Genomic DNA, 10,855 nt, shown 5'->3' with positions numbered 1-10,855 from the left:
GGAAAGCCAGTCAATATTTAAGTAACCCAGAAAATATACCTCTGTTGAAGTCACACACTGTACATTATCAAGCACTCTACACATGTTATCCAGGTACTGACTGTTAGCCCTTGGTGGTCTATAGCAAGAAAATTTCACTTTAGATGAGGCAGGATAACCTGTTGCCATATTACTTCAAGAATGTCTGTTAAATTACTCAAATGTAATGTACAGTGCCTTCAGAAAGTATTCGCACCCATTGACTTTTCCCACATTTTGTTGTGTTGCAGCCTGAAGTTAAAGTGGATTAAATTGACATTTTTTTGTCACTGGCCTACACACAATACACCGTAATGTCAAAGTGGAGTAGTGAATTTTTTTACAAATTCAGCAAAAATAAAAAGCTGAAATATCTTGAGACAGTAAGTATTCAAGCCCTTTGTTGTGGCAAGCCTAAATACGTTCAGGAGTAGTCACATAATACATTGCATGGACTCTCTATGTGCAATAATAGTGTTTAACTTGATTGTTGAGTGACTCAGTCGAGGTGAAACTGTAACACAGATTAAACCACAAAGACCAAGGATGTTTTCCAATGCCTCGCAAAGAAGGACACCTATTGGTAGATGTGTAAAAAAAATAAGTAAAAAGCAGCCATTGAATATCCCTTTGAGCATGGTGAAGTTATTAATTACACTTTGGATGGTGTATCAATACACCCAGTCATTACAAAGATACAGGTGTCTTTCCTAACTCAGTTGCCAGAGAGGAAGAAACCACTCAGGGATTTCAACATGAGGCCAATGGTGAGTATTAAACAGCTACAGAGTTTAATGGCTGTGATAGGAGAAAACTGAGGATGGATCAACAACATTGTAGTTACTCCACAATACTAACCTAATTGACAATGAAAAGAAAGGTCTTGGCTGATTTATTTTGATTTTCCCATGATGTCAAGCAAAGAGGCACGGAGTTTGAAGGTAGGCCTTGAAATACATCCACAGGTACACCTCCAATTGACTCAAATGATGTCAATTAGCCTATCAGAAACTTCTAAAGCCATGACATCATTTTCTGGAATTTTCCAAGCTGTTTAAATGCAGTCAACTTAGTGTACTGTCTGTAAAGTTCTGACCCACTGGAATTGTGATACAGTGAATTATAAGTGAAATAATCTGTCTGAACAATTGTTGGAATAATTGCTTGTGTCATGCACGTAGATGTCCTAACCAACTTACCAAAACTATAGTTTGTTGTTACGCACGCCTCTATGAAGAGGGAACGCAACACCCTGCTACAACTAAACTCTGTGAAGTGAAAGAGGTATGGACTGTAGGTGCGAGTAAGGATGACAACAGACAGAATGTGGTACCGTTTACAAGGACTTTATTCCTTTACGCGGTAATATGGGGAAAAGGGGCTGGACGGAACCAAAGCAAAGAAAGTAAATCTCTTTTTCTGTTGGTTTTTAGGCTACTTTCCTAAAACAATAATTGTCCAACTCATGGTTCAGCTGTTAGAGATTTGAGCACTAAATGTATGAGGGCATTGCACGCACAGATAGGCCTATTAGGCGAAGGTGTTCACTATATGATATTAACATTTTAATAAATATACATATAGTGTCACGATTGTTGTACGAAACGGACCAAGGCGTGTGTTTAGTTTAGTTTATTTCGTTTATTTTTACAGGGACAGTGCACATTAATCAACGTTTCAGTAAAAGTGCCGGTTTTAGCCAGCCGGCTAATTTTCAACAGCAGTCCCTGGGCAGGTTATTAAAAACAATTACAGTATAGACAATCATTGAGCAGTGAGCACACACAGAGCAACATAGAACAAGCAAGACATAGCATACAGATAGAGCAACATAGGACAAGCAAGACATAGCATACAGACAGAGCAACATAGAACAAAAAGCAGCAAGACAAAATTCATAAAAGCAACAAAGTGTTTCCACACCTCACAAGCTACAGACAACAGACAACATGGAAAGCGGCAACACACAGCTAGGGATTATGTTCACAAATCTGATTGACCTTTAGCCATGTCTTCAATGAAAGTGTGATATGTGGTGCAGTTATGTGTGTCTGATGGCAGTGTATTTCAGACATGGGAAGCTCTCACAGAGAAAGCGGATTTACTAAAGTTGCTTTTCCTTATACAGTCACCTCTCTTGGCAGACCTTGTGGATCTGCTGCCATATGTTTGGGTTTTCTGTTTAACAAAAATACTGAGTGGAGGGGGGGCCAGGTCATTTAGGATCTTGAATACAAGACATGCGTCGGTGTATTGCACAAGATTTTCCCAACTCAGGAGCTCATGCTTTCTGAGGATGTAACAGTGATGATGGCTATTGGGCTTCCCATCAAGCACTTTGCGAGCCTGTTTGTAGACAGACTGAATAGGTTTTAATGTTGTACAGCAAGCTTGGGCCCAACTAGTCAAGCAGTATGTTAAGTGGGGAAGTATCATAGATTTGAAGTACAGTTTTGCTACCTCTGTAGTCAAACAATTTCGTATAAATCGGAAATTAGCTAGGTTGAATTTGGTTATTTGAATTACCTTTTTCACATGCTTTTTAAAAGAGGTTGGAATCAAGTATGATGCCAAGGTACTTAAAATCAGACACCACCTGGAGCTTCTCCCCTGACACATACACATCTGGCTCAGTAGCATCTGTTGCCCTCTTTGTGAAGAACATGCAAACAGTTTTTTTCACATTGAGATGCAATGTATGTGGTGCCCAGTCCAGGCACGGCGTCCAACCCAGCTCTATGGCGGGAGCCCTCCTCTGCGCCGATGCCCAGTCCAGTTCAGCCCAGTGCCATGGCCAGATCCGGGGTCTGGGCAGGGAGTTCCACATATTTAATTACAGTGAAACTTCTTCAACAAAACAATAAACCAGCAACAAAACATGACTCTGTGGTGCAACAAGCACAAAACCAAACAATATCCCAAACACAAGTGGGAGAAATGGCTACCTAAATCTGAGGCCCAATTAGAGGCAACGATTACCAGCTGCCTCTAATTGGGAACCATACACCCCTAGTCACGCCCTGACCTACTACACCATAGAGAACCAAGGGCTCTCTATGGTCAGGGTGTGACATATGGCCAATATAAAGGAAGAGAAGCTTAGGCCTAACCCCAGCGAGATAGAGATATAGAGATAGAGATATGCCGGTGGCATGTTACGACACCGAAATGCATTTCTTTATGTTAGATGGCTACTGCAGCTACTGGCTACTGCAGCATACTGTAGACGTACAGAAGGAGAGTACTTTGTTAATTTTCAATCCAAATTTGCTTAAAGATAAGCATTATATTGTTAGATTATAGGAGTAACTCGGATAGGCCTGAAACAGTTTTCCCCGCCTCAAGTCAGTTGGAGCACCTGGGCGCACTGCCTTTATATCATAGACCTGCAGTAGCTAAAGCTTAATAATAGCAACACCATACTAAACCTTCACAAACGTTTCTAAACTGTTTTAGGATAATATCAAAAGTAAGTCAAGCCATTGTTTATAGGGAAATACAAGCAGAAAAGCAAATGTAAACCAGAGAAAAAACACACTACCCTCCCCTGTGCCCCTCTCCAAAAACAACAAAACCTCCCCAGAGCAAAAAAAAACCTTCCTCTTTTTGGACCACCCTTCCCCCCAGTAAATGTCTCTCTTGAAGGAGAGATATTCAACTCCTTCCAGCGGCTCAAAAGGTTGCTGATAATTCACCTCAAGCACAATAGACATGTCCCAGATCGGAGCTAGAGGCATGGAGACTGGGTGTAAAGCAAAGCTCTCCCTTCATGAAACGACATAACAGAGGATGTTTCGCTACTGTGTTATTGTCGAAGATTACCTATATGACAGGCAGAGATAGCAGCTGAAAAGACCTTAACAGTGAACGGTTTCTGGTCACACCACTTCTCACAAACGTGCATTCAGATTTATCAACTCTCAGGCCAAGCCCAGGGGGCCATGGATCCTGTGTTAAGGTGGGAAATCTCCCCGTTCGCCTGGGTCAAAAGATCCCTGCATAACGGTGGTTGAATCATTGTTCATTAACAGCAAGCTGGAGAGGTCACAGTCAAACTTAGATGCATAAAGTACCAGTCTGAAGTGAGCTCCACTGGGGCAGTCCCGTTAGTTCTCTTATATACTGATTACAAGACAAGTTATGAGGTCTAGTTTCCCTTACAATAAAACGCAGGTCAAATTTGCAGTTTCATGTGAAAAACCACATTTTCACATGTGAAATAGCTGTTTTCACATGTTGAACTTAAATTTCACATGTAAAACCACATTTTCACATGTATTACATGTAGAGTTCACATGTTAACACCACCTTTAATACCACCTTTAACATGTTTTCACCTCACATGTAAACTGCAATGTGCGGCTCCACATGTTAAAAACATTTGTCCCAGTCTGAGGACCTGAGCGCTCTGGAGTAGGTTTTCATCAAGGATCTCTCTGTAATTTGCTCCGTTCATCTTTCCCTGCATTTCAGATAGGCCTACATTTTTATAAATGCTGTATGTTGGACCAGTACCGTACTGTGTGTAGCCTACTTATAGAAGAAGGCAAACTTTCACTCAGTTATCATTCATTTACATTACACAATGTGTGATAGGGTACTGTTAAAATGATGACAATACTATCAAAACGACACAGCCTACTTTTTCGCCCCCTCCCTGCTCTCTTGCTATAGTGTGTGTGTTGCTCTCAGAATGGTCCTTTGCTCTTATTCGCGGCAGATTCAAATGAGCTAAAGCCTTGTAAAAAATATTTTTTTTAAATCAGCTATGACTATGCACTTAGTTGGATTTAGTTTGCTTTTCTGAAACTGTCCCACACAGAAAATATTGTGCACCTGTAAAAGTGGCGGCTTGGTTACGCTCATTGCGTAGTGTCACAAAATCAACAGAAATGTAGCCTATAGTCCTAATTATTGAAGTTTAAGCTATGAAACCAATAAGAATCTTTGATAAGCAAGTGGTGCTGATCCTGTACACTTGATCTGTGCGTGTTGGTAGGCACACTTTGTGCAGGCTATGATCACTCGGCTACACAGCTGATGCCCCCTGGACTGTTTCAATAACACAGTACCTCATTTTGTTTACTTGTCGGCCCCAGCCTCGACCTCAGGTCCTGTATGTACTTAACTGACCCTCTCTGCCCATTCATCGCCATTTACCCGTTGTTGTCTTAGCTCTCCTGATCAACACCCGTGATTGCTTTATGCCTCTCTCTAATGTCAACATGCCTTATCTCCTGCTGTCTTGGCTAGTTGTTATTGTTTTATTTCACTGTAGAGACCTCAGTCCCGCTCAAAATGCATTAGATAGCTCTTTCGTCCCAACCTACACACATGTGGAGACCTCGCCTAGGTTAACTGATGCCTCCAGAGATGGAACCACTCTCATCGTCACCCAACGCATAGATTTACCTCCAATGTACTCACATTCGACCATACCCTCTACCATACCCTCTACGATAATCGAGAATTTCAATAAGCATCTTTCCATGGCTGGCCATGCTTTCCACCTGGCTACCCCTACCCCGGTCAACAGCTCTGTACCCCCCGACAGCAACTTGCCCAAGCCTCCTCCTGAGCTCAATTTCGAGTCTCATAGCAAAGGGTCTGAATACTTATGTCAATAAGGTATTTCTGTTTTTCATTTTTACTAAATATGCAACAATTTATAAAAACCTGTTTTCGCTTTGTCATTATGGGGAATTGTGTATAGATTGCTGATTTAAAAAAATATTTAATCCATTTTAGAAAAAGGCTGTAATGTAACAAACTGTGGAAAGGGTAAAGGGGTCTGAATACTTTCCGAAGGCACTGTACGTCCCAAGAAAGAGAAGAAAGACATAATTTTGATGGGTGTGCATTTTTTGTAGAATTGAAAAAAAGCAATAATTGAATGCAGTTGAAATGTTTACAAATTATGCTCTGAAATGAAAGCAACTTCCAAAATTGAACATTCGGATTATAGTCATACTATGTCTGATCTTGCAAACAATGTAAAGTATGTATAGATAGGTGTTATTTAGAGCCAAGTCTATTGATTTTTAATCTGAAACTATCCTGCTATTGACACACCTGTTGAATTATGCGACAGAACGTGACAACAACAGTAATTAATGAGGCAGACTAGACAGCGCTGGTGAGTGCAGGTAGGCATAGATTAGTGGAGATGGTGGGAGGAGCTATAGGAGGACGGGCTCATTGTAATGGCTGGAATGGAATTATTGGAACGGTGTCAAACATGGTTTCCTTATTTGTTTGATAGCGTTCCATTTATTGCATTCCAGCCATTACAATGAACAAGTTTTTGGTGGTTGCAGCCCTGTTCCACCCCTTTATGTATTCATATGTATTAATATATGCAAAATAACCCAGTGTATTTATGCAAATGAGGCACATCTAACTTTATTTTAACACAAAATAAAATACATGATACCGTTAGAAAATGTATGTATGAGTGCATTCTAAGAAATAAAAAAAGTTCAATTTGACAATAAACCCAAGTCCCTGAACTCCATTATTTTGTCTGTGCCAGTTAAATGTTTTATGTGCAATAATTCAGTCAATATCTGATTTAAAATATATATATATACAGTTTGGAGTATCTTCATCCATTGTCCAGATGTTGGATTCATTAGAATTGTTTTTAAAACCTTTTAGCAATTTTTGATTACCGTTACTAGTGATTGTACATAATAGTGTCATGATGACAGCAATCTTATTTGTTTCTCTCCTTTTGTTCTCCTTCTCACCATCTTTCTCTCCATCCCATCTCACAGCAGAGTCTCTGTATCGTAACACATGTTATGTGGGGATCACCAGTCTTTGTCTGTTTGGTACAATACAACATGTAGCACCTCAGAGCCCAACTGCTAGAGCGGACAAGCAGGTACTGACCCTGTGGTTTCATCCGAGTAGAAAGCTACAATAAAAATAAGAAAAGTAATTCTTAGCTTATTTAAGTGTCATTTTTTGATAATTACTGTGTCATTTCTCAGTTAACCTAGCAATTTGTGTACTGTTAAATAAAGTGCTAGCCAAACAAAAAATACCTGTATTTACAATTGCTCCTGCTTTATTCCTTCTTAATTTATTGTTCAACATCAGTAGCATCCTGAACATCACGTGCAAGGGCTGCATGGCCACAGCTTCCTGTAACACCACATTCACTGCTAGCATCTAGGAGCCGGCTACACCATCTCACAAACCTGCTGCAGCACCAACCCGAGCAAAGTGGCAGGCTGCCAGAGCCATCCAACTAACTCACCGTGGCCCCTGGTGCCACCCTGGTGGCCATCTGGCCTTCGCCTCGACAAACTATTCACAATAAGGACACCTCCTCCATAGGTTTCCATTGAATGATGTTATTGTCGGTTGTAGTTCTTAGATACACAATGTATTGAAAATGGTTTATTCTGGAAAAGACTACAATGTTTATTCAGGCTAGTTTCGCTCTCAGCTTTAGTTCCAAGTACCAATTCAAACTGGTTTTACTTCTAGGGCCTAGAATACTCAACATCCTACTACAGCATCGGAATGAACAGCTAATCAATGTATGTACTTTACTGCATTCACATTTGCAACACGTCAGAGTCACTATTCACTTTTTAATGGAATAACTTCTCAACCATGTCACTATTAATTACCATTATCATGCGTAGTGAGTTTCCCCATTGAGCATGTTGCTCTTTTATAGAGATAACCTTTCTATGTATTCTATGTGCAATAAATAATCATACTGAATACACTTTCGAAAATATTTGCTACTACGAGACACTACATGGTGTATTTTTGTATGTGTGAAAGGCTGGAACAAATAATAAAATCAAGACGTCAACTTAACTTTTTGACTGAGCATTTCAATGTGATGTAAATGATAAGATACTGTCTGCATTCCAGACTTGTGCTGGATAAAACCTGCTATACTTCATTCTAGTCTCCATCTGCATCACACCTTTAGCAGGAAACTGGATGTTTCCCCATTCATTTGATTAGTGTTCTTTCCCGTCTCTGTAAAGTGAATAGATTCTGCGAATAGCCCTCCTATTGAGAACAACAAACACTAGCCTCCTACAAGAAGATGAAGAGTACAATTTTGATTGTGCTGACTGTCCTGGTGGTCTTCATAGCAGTGGGTAAGTCATATCAGCTTCTTCTGTTCCTATGGCAATATTCAAAGACAGATACAGTAATAGGTTGTGATTTGATTAGTTCAGGTTTTTCGCAAATTCTGTACTAGGTGCTTTTATTTTCTAAGGCTATAAAATTGTAATATGATATAATGGTAGACATCCAATGGATGCATGTCACATATTCTGTACACAACAAAGGAGTTTGAAGAACCTGAGAGTGCTTTCTATTGTTTTAGTCTGATTACCAGTAACAATGATGCCTATTTTCCATGGGTACCGAGGCCATTCTTATACTGTATGACAAGTTTAGTCTCCTGTGGTAGCAGTACCTTCACTAATAAGAGGATATTGACTCTATTGTAATGACTGAACCACATTTAACTGGCAAACTTGTAGATAAGAGAAGCCACTAAACACACTTCTAGTTTCAGGGCTGCACTGTGTACAACATCAATTTACACAGTATACAATCAACCATTCATTTTCATATATATATATATATACCTGATACAAATACATACTGTGAATGTCTAAACATGTACATTTCAGCTTTTTATTGTGAATTGCTGGGTGAGTTATAGGTATGACGCAATCTGTCTTCTTTCATTCTTCCACCTGATGCCACTCATGACGTTCATGCTCCTATCTACCTACTGTATCATTGTTTGTGTCGTATTGTATTGTGTTGAACTGCACATGATTCATCCACTTATCTTGCCTCTCCTCCATGTTCCACAGCCCAGTCCTTGACCTGTAAGCAGTGCAGTGTGGGGCTCTTTGGGACATGTTTCTTTCCCAAAAACATGGTGTGTGACAACTCCACTCTCAACTGCTTCACCGGAGAAGCAAGTAAGGAAACCTGTACACAAAGACTTGTGAATATGCAATGAATTAGCAATCACTGAGTGTACAAAACATTAGGGACACCTTCATAATATTGAGTTGCACCCACTTTTGCCCTCAGGACAGCCTCAATTCTTCCGGTTATGGACTCTATAAGGTGTCGAAAGCTTTCCAAAGGGATGCTGGCCCATGTTGACTCTAATGCTTTCCACAATTGTGTCAAGTTGGCTGGATGTCCTTTGGGTGGTAGATCATTCTTGATACACACAGGAAACTGTTGAGCATGAAAAATCCAGCAGCGTTGCATTTCTTGACACACTCAAACTAGCATGCCTGGCACCTACTATCATACCCTGTCAAAAGGCAGTTAAATCTTTTGTCTTGCCCTCTATAAATGGCACACATACGCAATCCATGTCTCAATTGTATCAGTGCAATTGATTCCTCCCCTTCATCTATACGGATTGAAGTGGATTTAACAAATGACCTGAATAAGGGATCATAGCCTTCACCTGGATTCACCAGGTCAGTCTGTGTCATGGAAAGAGCATGTTTTCCTAATGTTTTGTTCTAAATCTCATTCCATCTAGAATTCAATTCCACTGAGTTTCTGACACTCCACACCCGTGGTTGTCTGGACTCAGACCTGTGTGGCAAGACCATCACTGCAACCATCTTTAGTGCTGGTGTCACGAGCAGCTCCTCATGCTGCCAGACAGACCTGTGTAACGGGGCCAGCTCCGTCCAGGTCTCTGTGACTGTGGCACTCAGCGCCGCCCTGATGGCCTGGGGTGTTTAGACTGGACAAACAATGACTTCTGTTCACAGTGTTGTTTAAACCTGTTACACTTCTGTTCACACTGTTTCACACTGTTTAAACAGGTTTCAGACTACTTTGTCTCCATCCTCTATTAACTAGGTTTGGCACAGTGAGCTCAGAATTTGTCTTAAACTCCTCATCTACTTTAATAACATTTATCAACTGAATAATACTTGCAACTATGATACGCAACAACTTAAAGTGCCTTTACACTACTCTACTGAACACACATACAAATACTGTAATATTATTCTGAATAATAAAGGAATTAAGTTGTGTCACAAAATGGGGAAAAAAGGTGCTGTTTTTCATTGTTGACACAATAATGTCCTCTACACTTTTATATTCAGACATTTTAATTGAGAATGTACTGTTTGGACAAAATTCTGAAACAATAATGGATGTTTGCATGATAATAAGTTGAACAAATACTGCTTTAGTTAGGAGGCTGCCAATCTGTCAAACATAAGAAACTGTAACTGAGTAAATGGTCAAATAAATTCAAGACAAACTTATACATCTAGGGTTAGGGTTAGGCTATGGCTCAGGTAAGGGTTGAGCCAGTGTGTGGACATCAAGCTAGTGTCAGTGTGCATCATTTGGGTGTCTATTCACATTAGCCTACGTTAATGTGTCTTCTACAGTAGGAGATTCCACCCTGACACCATAGGCAGCCGAACTCAGCTGGCAGACAGGCTGATGGAATCGTTCTCCACCCTGCAACTCACTTTCAAACCAATAGCGCCATCAAGTGCATGAGAGAGACGACAGCACATTGGTGAATCGACGACTCGGCCCGATGCTGTCAAATGTTCAGAAAATAGTACTTAAATTAGATGACTGGTGGGTTTGATTTCAGATTCAGTGTGGTTCTACCACACCAAACACCTACATATGCATATTTCAATATAAGCACATCAATATATATAAGCACCTCTCATTGATCTCAAAGGCAAGATTTAAACACAGCATCTGTTTCCCCTGATGAATGTAATTTTATGTACACATCATGTAATAACAATGGTATTATTTATAGTAGCTTGTG

The 10,855-nt window shown here is 40.2% G+C and overlaps 1 protein-coding gene across 1 annotated transcript; it reads left to right on the top strand.

Annotated features, from left to right (window-relative positions):
• The first annotated feature begins 7,931 nt into the window (after positions 1–7,931).
• Positions 7,932–10,107, top strand: LOC110496046 (ly-6/neurotoxin-like protein 1). The gene is made up of 3 exons (XM_036952525.1): positions 7,932–8,150; positions 8,886–8,996; positions 9,581–10,107. Exons 1-3 carry the CDS (start codon positions 8,096–8,098, stop codon positions 9,787–9,789), a joined length of 375 nt encoding a protein of 124 aa, XP_036808420.1. The 5' UTR covers positions 7,932–8,095; the 3' UTR covers positions 9,790–10,107.
• The last annotated feature ends 748 nt before the right edge of the window (positions 10,108–10,855 follow it).

This window comes from Oncorhynchus mykiss, chromosome 18 (assembly GCF_013265735.2).
Source record: "Oncorhynchus mykiss isolate Arlee chromosome 18, USDA_OmykA_1.1, whole genome shotgun sequence".
Taxonomy (NCBI): Eukaryota; Metazoa; Chordata; class Actinopteri; order Salmoniformes; family Salmonidae; genus Oncorhynchus; species Oncorhynchus mykiss.
This window is presented reverse-complemented; position numbering and strand designations above follow the sequence as displayed.